This window comes from Pan paniscus, chromosome 15 (assembly GCF_029289425.2).
Source record: "Pan paniscus chromosome 15, NHGRI_mPanPan1-v2.0_pri, whole genome shotgun sequence".
NCBI lineage: Eukaryota > Metazoa > Chordata > Mammalia > Primates > Hominidae > Pan > Pan paniscus.
Genome location: NC_073264.2, coordinates 81,866,511 through 81,886,947, shown reverse-complemented (window position 1 = coordinate 81,886,947; position 20,437 = coordinate 81,866,511). Strand labels below are relative to the sequence as shown.

At 36.4% G+C, this 20,437-nt stretch overlaps 1 protein-coding gene across 4 annotated transcripts in view; it reads left to right on the top strand.

Moving 5' to 3' along the window:
* Nucleotides 1-20,437, top strand: part of CEP128 (centrosomal protein 128) — a 447,679-nt gene that overhangs the window by 150,947 nt on the left and 276,295 nt on the right. For all 4 annotated transcript variants that reach the window (XM_057299772.2, XM_063596092.1, XM_034937939.3 and 1 more), the window contains 3 exons: nucleotides 56-406; nucleotides 7,647-8,297; nucleotides 15,033-15,197. In XM_057299772.2, the coding sequence (XP_057155755.1) occupies nucleotides 56-406; nucleotides 7,647-8,297; nucleotides 15,033-15,197 (1,167 nt within the window). The remainder of the gene's footprint in view (nucleotides 1-55; nucleotides 407-7,646; nucleotides 8,298-15,032; nucleotides 15,198-20,437) is intronic.

Genomic DNA, 20,437 nt, shown 5'->3' with positions numbered 1-20,437 from the left:
CACATCCAATTTTGACAAGGATTTGTTCCTAATGTTTCGCATGCTTTATTCGTAGAATTTAACACGTGAACTGGAGAATGGGGAAAAACAGCAACTGCAGATGTTGGATCGACTTAAGGAGATCCAGAATCACTTTGACACATGTGAGGCCGAGCGTAAGCATGCTGACCTTCAGATCTCAGAGCTGACTCGCCATGCGGAGGATGCAACCAAGCAGGCTGAGCGGTACCTCAGTGAGCTCCAGCAGTCAGAGGCTCTGAAAGAGGAGGCGGAGAAGAGGAGGGAAGACCTGAAACTGAAAGCTCAAGAATCCATTAGGCAGTGGAAGCTTAAGCATAAGAAGTTAGAGCGAGCGTTGGAGAAACAATCTGAAACTGTTGATGAACTGACAGGCAAGAATAATCAGGTATAAAAGCCACATTCCTAAGGAACGGTTTTCCATGTGATTCAACCATTCATTCATCTATCCTTAGAAAAAACACTTGAGTGCCATACTGTACATATAATCAATATGTCCTTGATAGAAGAATCCTTATGTCTTGGCTGTTTCAAAATTATCAAAAAGTTAACAAAAATTAACAAAAGTTAATTTTTAAATATTTTTTACTTAAGCCTTTTCATAGTTTAATATTATGTGGCTTTTCAGAGTTGGCCCATAAATAGATGTACCCCTTGCCCCAGTTTAGGTGTAAGTTTCCTAAATTGAATTATTGTTTAATCTTCTAATATTCCAATGGAAAAAAAATGACTAAATCTTTGTTATTTTCACACAACTTTCCTCCCAATGCATTTATTTTAAAATCTCATTTATTTATATATTTTCAACTAGGTATTGGTAAGAAAGAAGCATTTAAAAAATGCAGTAGTTACTAGGGCCATTTACTGGCAGCATCTGTGATGGGCTTACTTAAATGCGTGACACTGAGGATGTCACTGACTGAGCAGTGTTATGGGATCACAACCCTCTTCAAGACTTTGCTTTTATGCCCTTTTGATAGCAACAAAACGCATTTCACTGATATATGTATGCATTTCACATTATCTTTTCTCTTGTATAATCAGTTACTTTAAATGGATTTTATGCTCCTATGTTGATTCTCATCTGATATATCTTTGGGTTGAATTAAACCCAGATGTTTATAAGACAATAAGCAGGAAAGTCGTGATTGATTTTTTTATCCATGTTTATTCTTGGTTTATCATTTGTGCTTTGTCATTTGTCACTTGTCGAGAACTCTGTACATTCCAAAAGAATAATCATTTGGATAAGTTGACTTTCTTTGAAAAGAAAACAAAATATAGGGCATTATATTTATAAAATCAGTTTTCAGCATTTAAGAGTGACAGATGCTTATTTCAGATGAGCTGTCATGGAAAAGATGCTTTATCTTTTACATATGAATTTCTCGGACATATAGAAGATGAAAGAAATGATCATTTTGCACTCACTGTGGATTGCTTTTCATTTTAACCCATCTGACACATACTGGGTGGCTGGTTGCCCTGAAGTAAAGCAGTTCTAAAGCTTTCAGACTTGTGTCTGAACTGATCTGATCCCAGGAAATTGCTCTATCTTGATTATTCTGTTGTCAGCCTGATCTGGCAACTGGCTCAATGAGCCTGACTGTAAGGTAGGTAGGTAGCTAGTGAGAGGAGTGGTTGAGAGAATTGATTGATTGAAAATCTCATCTGGAGGTTTTACTTAATTAGAAGAGATTTAGAAGGGTCCATGTTATCATACAGTCATTCCAGTCCATGGTGCTGAGACTTTTCTAGGTTCAGTTTTCAGAATATTAAAAATTGTTTAACAATCATTTCCCAGAATACTTCCAATTATTTTTATCACTTAGCATTACTAATGATAAGCAAAGAAGCAGTTTTAAAGTGATTGCCACAGTTAGGGTCGTATCACAATTATCACAGCAGGCATTGTAATTTCTCCTTTAAAAGCCTTAAAAATTAATGCAGCATGTTGCAGTTAGAGCAATGGTTTTTCAAGGAAAAAGAGTAAGAAATGTGCTCAGTAAATCTGTGATGTGGAAATACATGGTAAATAATTTTGGAAAAAAAATTTAAAAATGTATTACTGAATATTATTTCAAAGGGATATTTAATTCTTAATAAAATCACAAAGCCACCTTAACACATTTATAATACAGCTACTTTCTTTTTGATTTTTAGGGCTAATTATTTTCAAAAAGTGACTGCAAGGTATTTTGGAAGGGTGTATTAAAATAAAAATTATACTGATTTACAAATATAACATATTGTGGCTTAAAGGATAAATTACTTAATAAGTAGCCTTTCTGAGTCATTTTATATGCTCATATGATGCTCTCCTCATATTTGCGGTATGGTTCTGTGTCTACCACCAGTTCTCTTTTTCTAGCATAATTTATTTTCTGCTTTAAGATTTGTTACTTAAAAATATACAAAACGGCAAAAGGCTTTTTTTCTCTTAAAAGTTGCTCTGATTTATTTCTTTTTTCCTGCTTTTTACATTTCTGGAATCTTAGTAAGATTATCAGATATATATCATATTACAAAACTACTTCATTACTGAAGGATGTGTAATATCAAATCGCGTATCACTGCAGGGAAAAAAAAAAACCCAGACAGATCAAATTGTACACTTTCCTCAAAGACAATGAAATGGATATTTACATCAGGGAATTGTGGTGTACTTCAGGGATATGTAGGTAACACATATTAAGAGACCGAAAACTTTATAGATACAAATAATCTAGTCGTAAGTTGTGGTATTTTTGCTTCTCTTTTTCTTTTAAGGTACTGTTTGAAATCGTTGGTTTGTAATGGTGCTTTGAAAACGATAAAGGAAAAAATTGGACTCCAATCATAGTATATGCTTTTCTGAATGTTTCCAATTTTTTTCATATTCTTTTTTAATATGGATAATGGGAATACTTCTTGGGATTTTTGTTGTTGTTGTTGTTGTTTTGTTTTGTTTTGTTTCCCCTGCTGAATTGGCAGAATAATTGGCTTGCTTATGTATTGAGCTTTTTGCTTGATAGTATTTGACTTCAAGAATCTTAAATTACCATCTATTCCTTCTGTGTATTTCCTTCCTGCTGACAGAAAAAAAGAGTTATATGTAATATATGCTATCTTGTAAAATCTGAATTTTTGAATGGTTGAAAGTAATTTTTAAATGGATCAGTGCCAAAGTGTATGATTTTTTGAATGCATATGCAGTCCTATCACATACAGTTCAAGAAATGCTAGAGTATGTATTAGTATAATCCAGCCATCTGCCTGCATTTTCCCTCACATGCAGGTAAAAAACAAAACAAAACAAAACAGCAACAAAAAAAACATTGAGCAAGCCCCTCATCTACCTTTTAGTTAATTAAAAAAAAAAAAAAACCAACCTGTGTATATAATACTTTGTGTTCATGTCTTTGAGGAGTTGGCTTCTGTTTCTATAATTGCCATGGTGTTAGATAGTATCATTCTTTTGGCTTCACACAGCTATTTTCAGCTTTCTTTCAATAATCTTTTCTTTTGCCCCTTCTTTGGAAGCTTGGTTTGCCTGGTTAGAGTATTCTTTCCCCATTTTTGCTCTTGACTGCTGGCTATTTTTCATTTATGCCCCTACATTTTTCAAGGATTTTAGCACTTGGCTTTGCATCAACCTGTTTTATGACATTAATTCTTGCCGTCATCCTTAGTAACTTCAAAGTTCAAGTCTGCAACCTACTGAAGTCTGTATCCTTATAATTCACTAATGTCTTATTTTATAGTGACCGTCACTGAAATAATTCTACTTCAGCGTCTGATTTCTGTGTTTAAATTTTATCTTCATCTGTAATTGTTTCATGTCCAAGCCTTCAGTTCCAAAGCTCAGTGTCTGATCTTTCATAATTCTTCTATTCCCTACACCCTAGCTTTTTTAACTATTCATACCCAATTTTGATCTTTCTACATTCCTCTGGTTTACTAGCCGGTTTCTGGATTCAGTTTTTCACCTGTCACATTGGACTTCATTGAAAGCTACTTTGATGTTGTTCTCATCACATCTTCAATTTCTTTCTTCTCCCTCATACATTTTACCAATTTCTAATCTGGAGTCAACCCGACTTTCCACTTTTTCCATTCCTTCTCCTTAACAGTAACAGCAAAACTTCCATAGAAATATCAGTTGGGTTCCATAGTATTCATGCTTACCTCCTGCCTCCCCCTATCCATTCCACTCAATAATTAACATAAGACCATCACTAGGTACAAAATTGCAGAGAGCTGGAGCCAGAGCTTTGACATACTGTGTCTGGAGCAGTTCTGCCTGGAATGATTTTCTTGTGGGTTAAGCCATTTCGGATTGGGATTTTCTCTTACCCTCAGCAGAAAAAATTCAAGTTTATGGAAACTTTGAGTTCTAGAAATAAGGAGCTATAAGTAAAATAGCCTAAATTGTAGGGTTGACCGAGAGGAGAAGTAGGGTAAGGGGCAAGAGAGGATCATATTGTTCTAAAGGGAAAGTTGGTAAACCTTGCTATGTGGTTGGAAGCAATTGGTTTAAACAGAAATCATATTTAGGGGCATTGATGCTGTGAATAAGAGGATAGTATTAAGTGACTGGTAGGAAAACTTTAGGATGTTGGAGTATGTTGTGTACATATTTCAGCCTTCAGTAAGGTCTTACAAGAGAAAGACAAGTTTAGGTTGAAACTGGTCTGTCTAAAAGCAGAGAGTTTTGTTCGTTTCTCTTTGTTTGTTTAAGGTGGGGAGCCTGAAGTCTGCAATCTATAATCCAAATTGCCTATGAGTCTGATAATTTGGAACCCCTTAGGTTTGGAAAAGTCGAATTATTTATCCAAACTGAAATTAGTGCAAGCACAAGAGGGAGTCAGGAAACAGAAAAAAAAAAAAAAAAAAAAAAGATCCTGGCCAGGCAAAGAGAACCCAATTCCACTGTTTTGATTTGCCTCAAGATAAAGGCTATTCATTTGAGGGCCCTGGGTATGTCCAGGGTATTGAGATGACAGTAAAGACACTGACATTTTCAGACTCAGAGAAAATGCCTAGACAGAATCTTAAGCTGTGGCTACTAGGCAAGCAATTAACCAGAATCAGATCGACAGAGCTTAGTTTTTAGTATCTGTATTGCCAAAGAAATTCCAAACTTGACCCACATGGTCTGTGACTGTCTGCCCTCTGGCTGTCACCCTTGTCAGGAATTGATGTGAAGCTTGGAACACTGCAAAGACAGCAAAAGATGGAGAGTTATAGAGTAGCAGAGCCTGAGCTTTGAGGGATTCTTCTTGAACCATCCTATCTCTGGACTTACTGTTAGGTGTGAAAAAGAAATATCTTTGCTTTTTAATCCAACTTCAGGAAGATATAATGTTTCATAATTAAAGACACTTTACATGGTATGACTTCATTATGAAAAGTGTGATTTTAATCCTCAGCACTGCCTATAAGTCTCTCAACTCATGCCAAGGGGGCTAAGTTATCTGCTTCAAACATATATTACTATATTGAAGGTCCCTACCCTCGCTCAGTCCCTCCCATGCTATCTTTACAGCCCAAATTTGATTCTATCAGTTTTTGTGTTCTCTAGTTTGGTAAGTAGAATGACCCTCCCCAAAGAAGTCACCCTAATTTCTGGAACCCATGAATATGATAAGACATTACTCCTGTGATCACATTATCTGGATGGGCCTAATCTTATCACATGAGCCCTCAATAGAAGGTTTTTTTTTTTTCTGGCTATTGAGAGAAGGGGACGTCAGAGAGAGTTGGAGCTTGGGAAGGATTCATCAAGCTGTTCAAGCTTTGAAGATGGCAGAGTCCATGAGCCAAGGAACAAGGTTGGCTTCTAGAAGTTCAGAATAATCGCTGACCAAAAGCTAGCAAGGAAATGGGGACCCAAAGTCCTACAACTGTATGGAAACAAGTTGTATCAGAAACCTGAATGAGCTTGGACATGGATTCTCCTCAGAACCTCCAGACAAGCGCCCTGGCCAGCTGATACCTTGATTTTAGTCTTAGGAGACCTTAAGCTGAATACCTTGCTTGGCCTTTCAACCTATTGGAAGCAGTGAGATAAAAAATGTGTATTGTTTTAAGCTACTAAGTCTGTTGGAAATTGTTATGAAGCAATAGAAAAATAATACATCTACCCTTAGGCTCATCTATATTTCTCCTACCTTACATTCTTTCAGAAGTGAACTCCTTCATCTGTGTTCCAGAGTTCCTTCTCCTCAGTTATCCCGTCTTTTCACAGTAGAGACGGGGTCTTGCTGTGTTGCCCAGGCTGGTCTCGAACTCCTGAGCCAAAGCTATCTTCCCGCCTGAGCCTTCCAAATAGCTGGGATTATAGGTGTGTGCCACTGGGCCTGGCTCTTTGTACAGTTTTGATCACTACCTTGCATAAACACCTCCCTGAGACCCTAGTACCTCCTCGAACTTAAATTCTACTCCAACTTTTTGTTTCCCCTTTCTCACTAATCTTCATCACAGTCTTATGAAATAGCTATTATTATTTTCTGTAGTAAGAGAAATGATTTCCCTGAGGCCATAGAATTGCCCGTGATTGAACTGAAAATCAAATTCACTTCTTTCTGGTCAGAGCTCAACTGCTTATTCATCTCCTTTTGTTAGTTCTCATGTTATCTTTGTGCTCTTTCTTTCTTTCAGTTAAAACTGAGCAGGATTGGGGAAACTTTTTTTTGGAGTGATTGACTCATTAAATTTTTGTCATAAATTGTTTTACACTGAAGTATAAAATGTGAAGTGTAGAAATGTCTTGCAAATATTTGCATCTTAACCCATTATTTGTAATTCTGAAATGAGTCTTAATTGGTTCCTTTTTTTCCCTCCTGTTTCACGGAGATTATCTTTGGTGCCAGTGTTGTATAGAAAACAATCTTGGCTCCCTTGGCTGCCCATTATTTTATTTGCAGTGATTAGGTGGTGAGAATTAGAGGCCAGAAGGGTTAACCCTTGGCCTCTGTCTTTCCATGTAAATCGTAGAGAGGCTGGCATAGAATGATGGACTTCTAGGCCCTTGACTTTTCTCTTGAGCCCTTTCCCAACCTTTCCTGACTTAATCTCATTTCTTTGTGGGCTTCCAGGCTCCCAGTTGCATATTGGTGAGTTTTCGTCACCATTGATATTTTAAAAATAATGGCTGAATGTACCGTAAACTTTCTTATATTGTATCTGCATGCTTCCCTATATTATTTTCCATCTCTTTTTTGGGGTTTCTCCTTTTTAAAAGTGTGTCATTGGAATGTACATCAGTATTATTTTAGGTAATAGTGTATTATTTCAACCTCTAGTAAGTTTTCTTTATAATGAGAGTCTTTGCTTTCCCCATTTGTTTGCTCAATTTTATCTTACATTTAAATAATTATTTGTGACCATGGATTGAAATAAGTTTTGGTGATGAAAATTTGAAATACATATTTCAGTGTGTTGCTATTTCAGGACAATTATATATTCCCCCCCACCTTTCTGGCCTAAAAGTATTTTTATTACAAAATGGGAAAAATACAAAAATTATTTGATGATTTTTTTTTCTCCTTGTGGGTTAAACATTGTTTTGCTGACTGGCAGAGTCTATGGTGAATTTTACAGTAACTTTTATTTTTTTCTTTTGCTTCATGTTCTTAACCTGATAGATTTTAAAAGAAAAGGATGAATTGAAAACCCAGCTGTATGCAGCATTACAACAAATAGAGAATCTTCGAAAGGAATTGAATGATGTCCTAACAAAGCGTGCCCTTCAGGAGGAGGAGCTTCACTCCAAGGAGGAGAAATTACGTGATATTAAGTCTCATCAAGCTGACCTTGAATTGGAAGTTAAGAATTCCCTGGATACCATCCATAGACTGGAAAGCGAATTGAAAAAGCAGAGTAAGATCCAAAGCCAGATGAAAGTTGAGAAAGCTCACTTGGAGGAAGAAATTGCAGAGCTCAAGAAGAGCCAGGCCCAGGACAAAGCTAAACTTCTTGAGATGCAAGAGTCCATCAAGGACCTGAGTGCCATCCGAGCAGATCTTGCTAATAAATTGGCCGAGGAAGAGAGAGCCAAGAAAGCAGTGCTTAAGAACCTTTCTGACCTCACTGCACAGGCAAAATCCAGGGATGAAGAAACAGCTACAATCATTACACAGTTAAAGCTGGAAAGAGATGTGCACCAGAGGGAGCTGAAAGATCTCACATCATCATTGCAGAGTGTGAAAACAAAACACGAACAGAATATCCAGGAGCTTATGAAGCACTTTAAGAAAGAAAAGAGTGAGGCTGAGAATCATATCAGGACTCTGAAGGTACCTCTGCTGAATTATCCTGATGATACTGAAGGAATTTTTCTGGTGGCTCATGAAGTTAATAAAGCGTAAACTTTTAGAGATCATTCTGTATTCCCAAGCACTGAAGGGAAGATAAAACCAACAATAAAGAGGCTTATTCATGCCTGTTCGGCCAGGTTGAAATGAGTTATAACAGCCACCTGGGAGCACCTATTTCAGAGCATTGCAGCCCTTTATAAAGAACGTTTAGCTGTTTGGGGAGTTCAGGAAAGGCAGAGGTGGCAGTAAGTCACGGACCTGAAACGTGCCCTCATTCAACATTTATGACCTCCTAAAATATAAAAGGCAAAGACTCGTCAAGGCCAGAGAAGCTATAACCACAGTCCTTATTAGTATGGTAACTAAAGTGGATCAGCTTATGGGCTGTGTAAACCCAAGGCTTTCGAGATTTACTCCTTCTTTTCCAAATCAAAGTTGCCTGGGTAAATGCCTAATTGGGATCTTGCATTTGAGGAAATGTTTCTAAGGTCTAATGTTGTTAGCATTATCACCATGCAGGGCAATCATTTTATAACATGATTGTCAGGAGTGTGATAAATCTGTTCCTCTTCCTGTCTTTTTTTTTTCATAACATGTGTCATATGATATAGATTCCATATTATTTATTTTTTAATCTCCCTTTATTGAAATGAAGACTCTCTGAGGATAGGGATTTTAGTTGAAATGCAACTACTACTTTCAAAATGCTTATGATTTAAGATGAAATGATATTGAAATAGTTGACATCTGTAAAATGATATAGCTATTCTATGAGTCCTTCCCCAGTCCTAGATAGCCTTCTGGCATTAGTGGATTTGGGGTCTTCAGTTGGGATTGGCGGGTCAGAATGGAGGCTAAAATAGGTAAAAGACCCTTACTATATTTCATTAAACCTAAGACACCTTATAAGATGCATCATTGCTGTTATTACTAGATGCATGTGCTCCTAAGAAATAAAAATGCTGCCTCCTGCCTATGAAACCATGATAATGCTATCAAGTGTAAGAACTCCCAGGTCAGAGATGGTCAAATGTGGAAGATACACGTTTTAATGTTGATGAAGTATGGAATAGTAATCTTTTAGAGTTGATGAATATATAAACAAAAGTAGAATTAGGGATCTGGAGAAGAGCTGATCTTATAGAAAATAAAATATATATTACATGTTGATTGATTGGCTGTGACAATAACAATACTACCAGCAATCAGTTTTTCAACATTTTGTGCCGGTCACTGCTCTAAGAACTTTACAAGTGTTAATCATTTAATACCCACCTCACCGTGCAGATTATGTGGTATTGTTTTCTCCCTGATTAGGAAATTGGGACACAGAAGGTTATGTAATTTGCCCACAGTCTTACAGCGGGAGAGTGGTAGGGAAAGGATTTGAACTCAGGTAATTAACTGTGTTCTTAACTGCTTTGCTAGTCTGGAAAAAAGTTTAGACTCAAGGACAGGTAGGTAATGACTTTGGGGGATTAGGTGGATAATGATGCTATTGCCAACACAGAGAATACAGACAGAATAGAAGATTTGAAGAGAACAGTGGTAAATCTAGTTTGTTTTTGTTGTTGTTGTTTTTTAGCATATTGTGTTAGGGGGAGGGACTTTAAGCTTAACCAAGAAAGTCTAGGTGGAACAGATTAGTACATAATTAGTATATAATAATTAGTAGGGTCAAGAGTTGAGGGAGAAATTGAGATTAGAGTGAAATATTTCGGAGCCAGTTAACTCTTGGGTGGTAGTTCATATCATGGGATTTGGATGAGATTGTGCAGGGAATAAAAAGAGGATGAGACTCTCAAACACTAATGTTTTAAGGAAAGAATTTACTAAAAGGGCCTAGCAAATAAAAATAAAAGGCCATATGACAGATAGGAGGAGAATCAGAAGAGAATGATGTCTTGGAAACCCAGGTAAGACATTTTAAGAAAGTTATAATCAAGAGTGATAAATGTGACAGGCAAGCTGAAAGAAGAAGTATAAAAAGCCTTCATTCCATTCAACAGAGGTTGATGGGGAAAGTACATGAGGAGATGTGAGGGGATTTGATAAAAAATAAGAGTATATAGCATTCAACAGGAGACAAGGCGTCTTTCCTCTGAAGGATTCGGAGGAAACCAGTAAGACTGGGTAAGTTGGTAGGGATGATCTGGGGAAATTGATGTGAATCTTGACTGATAGCGTTTCTTCTCTCTGAAGTAGAATAGGACAGTAGTGCACCAAGAAATTAGGAGCAGTGAAGATGAAAACTGGTATGAAGACTGGTACAAACTGACCGAGACTAGTCTAGGAGCATGTAAAGTACTTCCATGTGGCTAACATTGAAGAACAGAGATTGTGGGCAAAGGAATGAGAAAGCTGAAGGATAAAAATCTGCAGTCAGAGGTTGCTGATTTGGTCAGGAAGTGCAATATAAGAATTTTCAGAGTTAAGGTCTAAGGTGTGGTCATGCAGTGGTTGCTGTTGTGCGATGTTGGTGAAGGTAGTTGGGAAAGAGCAGGTCAAATAACTTTGAAGTTAACTTGTGGGATGGACACTTGGCTATTTAAGATATTATTGTGAAGGCATTAATTGGTCACATGCCAAAAACCACAGGGAAGAGGGTGACTGGTCAGTCAGCTGTTGCCAACAAGGTAGAGGGGGTTGATGAGAAATAGTGTGATGTGAAAGGAAGGCAGGGTTTTTGCATGAGGACAAGCATGTAATGATTTGTTAGGAGAAACTGGCATGGCATAGAGAGATGGTTTGTTTTAAGAAGCTTGCAGTTTTCTTGAGAGTGTTGTTGAAACTAGAACCTTCCTTCTCACTAGTACTTATGTCTTATCACCATTATTTAGGTTGTATAATAGTCAACACAATGGTCAGGAGTTAGTAATAATTTTTTCAGTTAGAGCACGTTCAAGATCATCTCTGTAAGGCCATAATTCTCACATTCAGATATGCATTCTTCAGTGAGAAATAGTAACTGCATTTGCTCGTGGATACATTGGCATATGGACAATATATCATATGTCATACTAGAAAACAGAATGCAGACTGCTAACTTGCAATGTAGCCATACTTCTAAGTAACCTCCCTACTTCCCTCTAGTTACTTTCTCTACCTGCAACCCCTTCCTTTAGCCCCCCAGATACTCTCTGATTTCCTTTCCCAAAATATATATCTGAGTGTGTCACTTTCTACTGAAAAACCTTCGTTAATTATTTACTGTCTCTGTAATAAAGTCTCCACTCCAGCCCAGCCCCCCCTTGAAATGATTCTACCTTACTCATGTACATTCATTACTTTTTTTTTTTGAGACAGAGTCTCGCTCTGTCACCAGGCTGGAGTGCAGTGGTGCAATCTCAGCTCACTGCAGCTTCCGCCTCCCGGGTTCAAGCGATTCTCCTGCCTCAGCCTCCCAAGTAGCTGGGACTACAGGTGCGCACCACCACGCCCAGCTAATTTTTGTATTTTTATATTTTTAGTAGAGATGGGGTTTCACAATGTTGGCCAGGATGGTTTCGATCTCTTGACCTCATGATCCCCCCGCCTCGGCCTCCCAAAGTGCTGGGATTACAGGCATGAGCCACTGCCTGGCCCGTTCATTACCTTTTATGCTCTCCAACATTCCTCATACAAATATAGATTACTGTGCATACTTTTGACTGCTCATTCTCTATCTGAATTGGCCTCCTAGTCTGCAGGAAGAAGAATTCTGCCAAATCCTTTAAGGCCCAATTTTGTACTTCTTTTATGGATCCACTGAAGTTGGAATAAATCTCAATTGAGGTGGGGCTAATCTCTTGGTCTTCTGTATTTCCTTAGGTCTTTTATTGGTGCCCCAGGTACAGCACATTTAGGCTGCCTTGTATTTTGATTTGTTGCATGTTCATAAGTTTCCAGAGGGACAGGCATTAGCTCTAAGCTATTTTGTATCCTCTTATGGTGTCTAGCATAATATTCCAGACATACAGAAGATGCTCAGTGGATATAAGTTGAAATGTTGAAAAAGCTAGAAATCAGAGCATTTGCTCCTAACTTGCTCTATGATCTGTTTGGTTTGGATTTCTCCATGTAATGTGGGAAAATTGATTTCCTCATTTTTTTTGAGGAAGTGCTTTGAGTTCATTTGTTGTGAGATGATAACAAAGCTTTAGTAAATTCCCTATGTGTAAAGAATTTAGAATTTATAAGCATTCTGCGGATCTTCTGAAACCTTTGGACTTTTTTTTTTTTTTTAATTCGAAAGATTGAGATCTGGGAGGGGTGTTAAAGCTATTCCCTAATGTGGTATTGAAGTTGCTCTAGAGTTGGAAGAATGGCCAGAGATTGTGTGAGCCCAGCAGTTTCCTTTGAAACCAAACAATTTACCCTTAAGGAAAAATCACCGCTTCATGCTATTTTATTAATATATCCATACTTTTTACTTATTTATATTAATTAAAATGAGTTGATAGCAAAGGCCATCACAGGAGATGTAATATACTGAATTATGCACACAATGGAGTTTTAGACAAGTAGCTCTATAAATGTTGTATTTCTGTGTCTTTCAGCTTCATTTGAACTTATTACATTTTTGAGTCTAATAAGCTCTGATAAGCCATCCATATTTTTTCTGTATACAAATTAGTTCTATTTTTTTCCTCCTTCTAGAATCACCCCTCTCATACCTATTTTTAAATTTAAATTTAAAATGTTTTAATGACATGCTGTATCTGCTATTAATATTTTCAGGATATTGGTCTATTACCTCATTGCAATTTCAACAAAATCATTTTGTAGAGCCTTTTTTTGGATTCAGAAGATGCAGGATTGGAGTTCTGTGTTTTTGCCATTTGCTGACCATTTGATCTTGGTCAAGTTATTTCACCTTTTTATGCCTCACTGTTAAAATAGGAATAATGTCCTTCTATATCACTGGGTTGTTGTGCACAAACATCACTTTGTAAATTCTGAAATGAAATATAAATGTAATAAAAACCACAACAATAAGTAAGATGTTAGTCAAGCTTCAGCATTTGTGTGCTGGTAAATATTCGAAAACAGGCTTCCGGTGGGTGGAAAACCCTTGATTTATAGCATTTGCCAAGTTTGGTGGTTCTGAATACCGCTTTCTTGGCTGATTTCAGGCTATGAAATGAGACATCATTGGGGAGGGGTGAAGTTGGGAAGAGAAGAGCCCAGTTGGCTTTGACAGTTTCTATGAGCTGGCTGCAGCACACTGCAGACTTTAGGGGGAATTCTTTGTATTTACCTATGCTTTTGTTAGGACATAAAGAAAAGTAAAAGCATTCTACTGAAACTTAAAACCATAATTGAACAATTTTCCTGATGAGAGATTTTATTTTGTAAATTTATTTTGGGCTGTGAATGTAGGATTGCTCATAAAAAATCAATTTCTTTGTTAATTTAATGTGGCATCTGCTCTCAGGTAAATTTTGTGGGGTAAATAAAATAAAGATTTTGTCTAAAACTCACAAAACTTCTTTCTTTCAGGAAATTGTTTCCATTGATTGTGTTCCTATATACCTAATGAAACTCATATAATAAACTTATAAAAATAAAAGAAACATATATTTTAGGCATTAAAGCATACATTTTAAACAGATTAAATGTGATTGCTTACGACTGTCAGCAACTGGTAGGTGTGTTTTGTTAGCATTTCTAGTTGCACCCAGTTGGTTTTTAAAACCTAATGATATTGTACCTTTTGGGAGGAAGTGTGGCGTAGTTGAAAGCAGGGACATCAGAAAGAATTCCTGGGTTCAAATCCTGGCTCTGCATTTACTCACTGTGTATCTTTGGGCAAGTGATTAGCTTGCTTTTCTTTCTCATTATTATTGGAATAAGGACAATCATAATACCTTATTTCATTCTCACAGGTTGTTGCGAGGATGAAATGAGGAAAAACTGTATACAGAAAGGTCTTAGAGCAGTGTCCGGCACATAGTGTTTACATTATTGTTATTTTAAAATTCTTTAAGTTCACATACCTGACAAATCTTTACTGAATTTCCTATATAGAATAGATTATTTCCAAAGTTTATTTTTTAAAAGCTGGTTCTGGTTATACCCTAAATAAAGATCAATAAATAGATATTGTACTACACTACTGATGTTGAAAAAATAACTGGTAAACTTTTTCATATTAAGTTTGTAGTTTCTTGGTTGTTATACTTCACAATTTTTTTAGCCCCATAAGAGTAGTATTGATAATGACTTACATAAAAAGTACACAATTATTTCATAGAAACCAGGAGTGAAGGTGAACAGGAATGTTAAGCCCCATCTATAGACGGGGGAACTTATCAGTTAGTAACATCTCATAGTATTTCCCTTTTGGGACACTTCTCTAATAACTCCTTCCCCTCTTAGCAGAGCTGGTGTCTCTTCTTTGGATTTCCAAAATATCCAGCTTACACCTTTAATAAGCACTTCTCTTTCAGTGTTGTCAAATAGATTGTTGCATCTGACTCTCTTACTATTCATATCTGTTATCTTTAGCATCTAGTCCAGTATCTACCACTTCGTAAATGCTTGGTAAATACTGATGAGCGATTGAATAACTGCAAAGAACATTTCCTTTGTGTTTATTTTAATATTTATATATGAATGCTTTGAACGAGCTGAAATCTTGCAGTGTTTTTCCACTGATAAAATATGTAATGTGTTTGGTGTATTTTGGCTATGGCTAGTGGACTTTCTCTTTTTTCCTTCTCTTTTTCTCAGGCTGAAAGTTTAGAAGAAAAGAATATGGCTAAAATTCATCGTGGTCAGCTGGAGAAGTTGAAATCACAGTGTGACAGACTGACAGAGGAATTAACCCAGAATGAAAATGAGAACAAAAAACTGAAGCTAAAATATCAATGTTTGAAGGATCAACTAGAAGAAAGGGTAAAAATATGAGTGAATTCTAATTTCAAATTCTAATTTCAATTTTAATTTCCTCTAGAAAATATTTTATATATCAACAAATGATAATTGTAGTCCTTCACAGGGAAGTTGTATTGGTGCCCCCCAAAAAAGTCAGTTTATTAGAATGCTGTGATTTTTATTCTTTCAACCACCCATTCAGCTTCTAATACATTTGAAGGGTAAGAATTTGATTTTAAATTTTTTCTGTCTTAAAATAGAAATTTAGAAATGAAGCAGAAAAAAAAGGAATGATGGTTTATTGAGGATCTACTATAAGTCAGATATTTATGCCAACTGATTTACCTATGTCTATCCATCATTTAAGTCTTACAACTCTTTGGGTTAGTGTCTTAGTCTGTTTGAGCTGCTATAACAGAATGCTATAGACTGGATAGAAGAAAAACAACAGAAATTTATTTCTCTTGGTTCTGGAGGCTGGGAAGTCCAAGATCAAGGTGCTGGCAGAATCAGTGTCTGGTGAGGGCATGCTTTCTGGTTCACAGATGCTTCTTCTTGCTGTGTCTTCACATAACAGAAGTGGAGAGAGAGCGCTCTGGGGTCTCTTTTATAAGGGCATTAATCCTATTCATAAGGGTTCTACCCATTCACCTCCCAAATCACCTCCCAATCACCTCTCAAATCACCTCCCACCCTCAATTATCATCACATTGTAGATTCAGTTTCAACTATGAATTTTGGGGTACACACATTCAGTCTGTAGCAATTAGGTTTTATTGCTCCCTTTTGAGTGACAAAACTGAGGTTCAAATTACCTAATGGTTAAGTGTTCACTTATGTGGTAGGTAGGCACTGTAACTATTAATTCTCATGGTAAGAAGGTTGTAACTTTGGTACATCCCCACCAGGCTCACTGCTTTCCTTTGAGTAGATGTGTAAAATTATTGAGTGACTTCATATATCGTGTTGGATAGAATAATAAATATTTTTAGAAGTCACTACTTTTGAGGTTCTCTTGTGGCAAAAAGTCAACTAAGAATAGGAAACAGAATATTTAAATTTGTTTTCTCTTTCACCCACTTCCTAAAAGGGTTTGAAATTGAAGGTAATAGAAGTCAAATGTAAAAAATGACCATCAAAGTATGGTTAATAGGATGAGACACTATATACATGGGCCAAATGAATGCACGTATGTGCTCAATCAGGGTTACTTAAATCTATGATGAAAGGAATTAGCACTGGGTGGATTGTCATAAAACTACTCATAAACTTCTAGGAAGAAACTTTCTTAGTGCTTTGCTTACATTTCCGCTTTTTGTTGTGTATAAGATGTTGCTACTATTAATATATATAATTAATATATATTAATATATAGAGTAGTAAAAAAATTACATATAAATATAAAATTAAATATATATATGTAAATTCTCTAGTAATTGGTAAAGCAAGGAAATAAAATGTAAGTTAGTTAGGAGTTTATGATTAAATGTGCTTATGTTGCTAAATTTAGGCCTACAGTCTTGAAAACAGCTGTCATTTAGTTCTATGTCATGCTTTGTTTTGATTGTGTCTACTGGTCACATGTATTGAATGTATCTATTGGCAGGTTGCAGTTCTGGTGATAATGCTAAATTTTTCAACTTTTTCATAATAAAATTCTAATTTATGAAATTATGAAGTTAGCCAGAAGATTGCATTAATGTGTTTTATATTTCCATAGCTGCATTTAAGAAATAGTGGTGAAAAATTCGATATGTTGAAAATGTCAGCTGGGCATGGTAGCCCATGCCTTTAATCCCAGCACTTTGAGAGGCTGAGGTGGGCGGATCACCTGAGGTTAGGAATTCGAGACCAGCCTGGCCAACGTGGTGAAGCCCTGTCTCTGCTAAAAATACAAAAATTAGCCGGGTGTGGTGGCGAGCACCTGTAATCCCAGCTATTCAGGTGGCTGAGGCAGGAGAATCACTTGAACCCGGGGGGCGGAAGGTTGCAGCGAGCCGAGATCGTGCCACTGCACTCCAGCCTGGGCGACAGCGCGAGACTCCATCTCAAAAAAAAAAAAAAAAATACATGCTGCTTCACAGATTCTGCTTATGATATTTCAGATGCATGTGTTATCACGCATTCATATAAGTGGAGCATTCACTTTAGAACAGAACTTGAAGAATTAATGATTTTATTTTAATATTGCTATGTATTGAGCATCTGCTATATGGCAGGCATTGTGCTGGATGTTGAGGATAGGACAGAGATAAGATACATGTTTGTTGTTGGCTAACACATAGTGGGATTTTAAAAAACAAAATCTCTTTCAGTTGTTAAAACTATGTAGTCAAGTCCTGACAATGGGTGCTAATGCAGAGAAAAGATGGTCTCTGTATCCTAAAGTGGCATATAATCTTAATGATACACACGCAAACATGCTTATATATACGTAGTTTATATGCTTTCTAATCTTTAATATTTAGTTTTCATGTACATGATTGCTATGTACTTTAGGTTAACTTAGCTGTTTGTGTTGATCCATTTATAGTTAGCTATGAATCAAAATTTTGTTGGATTGAGCCAACTACAGATAGGGACTTTCTCTTTGAGAGATAGTATAGCAATAATGATTATGCGTAAAACTTTCAATTCTTTCCTACCTATGTGGCTTTAGGCAAGTTATTTAAAACTCAAAGCCTCAGTTTTATCATCCTTCAAATGGGCATAATAATACCTTTATTAGGATTAAGTGTGAGGATGTATGTAAAGTGCTTGGCATGGTATCTGGTATCTAATAAGATATCAGTTAATGGTAGCTGCCATTATTTTGTTATTGTTATGTTTCCAAATATATGCTGACTACTGGTTCAACCAAGCAGTCACCCAATTGGCATATATGGAATGACTGCCTACGGTCAGCCTAATGATGTGTTAGTAATAAAAATAATGTGCCTGTGATTTACCTAATCATAAAGCCACAGAACTTTGCTGATGGGAAGTTTAGAACCAGACTATGTTGAATCATTTGAAACAGAGGAGGCACACATGTGAAAAGAGCTGGCCGGTTCATCAGCAAGTGATATTGAAGGCACATGTGTTAAGCAAACCAAACAGGTGGGCACTTTTATAATTATGCTTGATATTTGAGGAGACGAATTACACCTTGGTCATATTTCCATCTCCAAGACCAGGCACAGAGCCTGACACATAGTAGGTAATTTATAAGTAAATTATGGACAAAGAGGTATGTGTGTATACACACACACGCACACATACACACACGCATGCGCGCACACACATATGTATATATGTAAAGAAATATGGATACACATACACACATGTATAAGGTGGCCAGTCTGGGGCAGATAAAAGCAAGAAAACGAAATAAAAATATGTTTTCAATGAAGGAAAGCCCAGTGACTAGTAGCCTGAAGATTACCATGTAAGCAATGCAATGAATTTGATAAATGAGGCCTTATGGGTTGAAGGGACAGCTCTGCTACAATCAAAAGGGGTGGACGCTTTCTAATTTGCTTAACAAGGTGGTATTTTTGCATGCCCATCCTCAACATCAATGTGTGATGTTACTGAGGCTACCAATACACACAGCCTTTTTTTTAAAGCCTTGCTTTTATTTTGACTGTGTGGTTTTAGATTGTGTTTCTTGTCATGTTATTATTACCTGGTAAGCTAAGAAATATTAAAACTGCATCAAAATTCATATAAACCATTAGCATCAGTGGTAGCATTAATCAGTGGGAGAACACTGCCGTTGCTAAATATCCACAGAATAACTGACTTTAGCATATTTTCCTCATGTATTCAGTGGTGATATATGGTATTAAAATGCATTTTTTCTAACATCTGATTTTGCTTTATCAAATGTTATTTTTCAGTTTTACATGACAAAGAGAACGAGTGTTATGCAACCCACAGATTTTTACATATTCATTTGGTACTTTTATTACTAGCTTCTAACCAGGGCAAAAAAGCTACCCTGAAATATTATAGAAAGAATTTTCTCCCATCCCTAGTATCATTAAAATTTATTGTTCCTTTTGCTTACATTTTACGGTGAAATATTTGATTCTTCTTTTGTTTCAGAAGAATCTTACTGATATTAATCTTTTGATTTTCGTGACATTTACCTGTTTACTCTATCAGAAATATATTTTTATTAGTTTCACTGGAATCTGTGAATCAACAAGTGTTAGTGCATAATTGAATCATTTTTGTTCAGCCAGTCAGCATTAAAGTTTACGTAATGAAGGTTTTAAATGCCTGATCTACATGGATCTGCACCCTATGTAATTAAAAAAATTCGTTTGCAAATAGTTATGAGTTTATAAATGACATCAGCTGTCTTTGTAAAGTCAAGTAGTTTGGTAGTAGATATATTTAAAAAATTGATTTTAATTTTGAATATGTTTGTATATTTTTAAAATAGCTGACACTGAAAATTGACATTATTTTACAAATTATTTTTTATATACTGCGTATGTTTTCTTCATCCTTATGTTTTATAAATGTGGCTGTTTTATCAAAGAATATATACAATATTTTGTGCAGATGTATTTATATACAATGAGAAAAATTTGTAAAGAAAATGATAGCAATATTATGAGATTGTTTTCCTAAGTCTAACACAAACACCATAAAGACATTTATTTTCCAGTATTAGTGAAGGAATAATTTAATTTTACTGATGATTTTCATTTTATATATACAAGAATCTGAGAAATTATAGGTATATAGAATATCTTGTTCTTGGATATTCTAGGCAGAATTATGAGAATATGTTTCTTGTTACTAGGTACCCAAACCTGGAGGAATTCAGAGATACCTGCCACCCTCATTTTACTTTTCTCCTTTAATCCACCCATAATCACCTCCGTACATGGAGCTTCCTCTGTTACAAAAGATGCTGTCTTACGCCTTTAGTTAGCTAGCCTTGACAATGTTGCAAGTTCGTCAGGAGTTTTTCAGTCTTTCTGCCCCTGAAAAATCTATGTATTACCTTTTGTTTAACAAGCATTGTCTCAGAGTTTACACGGTAGCACTGGACTACTGAGACAAAGCTGGTAATGAGAGGAGAGAGTTCCCTGACCCCCCTTGCAGGATGTGCAACAGGGTTGTGGCTTGTCTGTTGGGCTGCCATGCACACTGAAACCTCTTATGGGAGGGGGAGCACACAGATTGGCAGGTGCAGGAGTTGGGGCAACTACCTCTGGGATCCAGCCCCACAGTAGCATCCAGGCGTGGGTGTCTGTGACTCC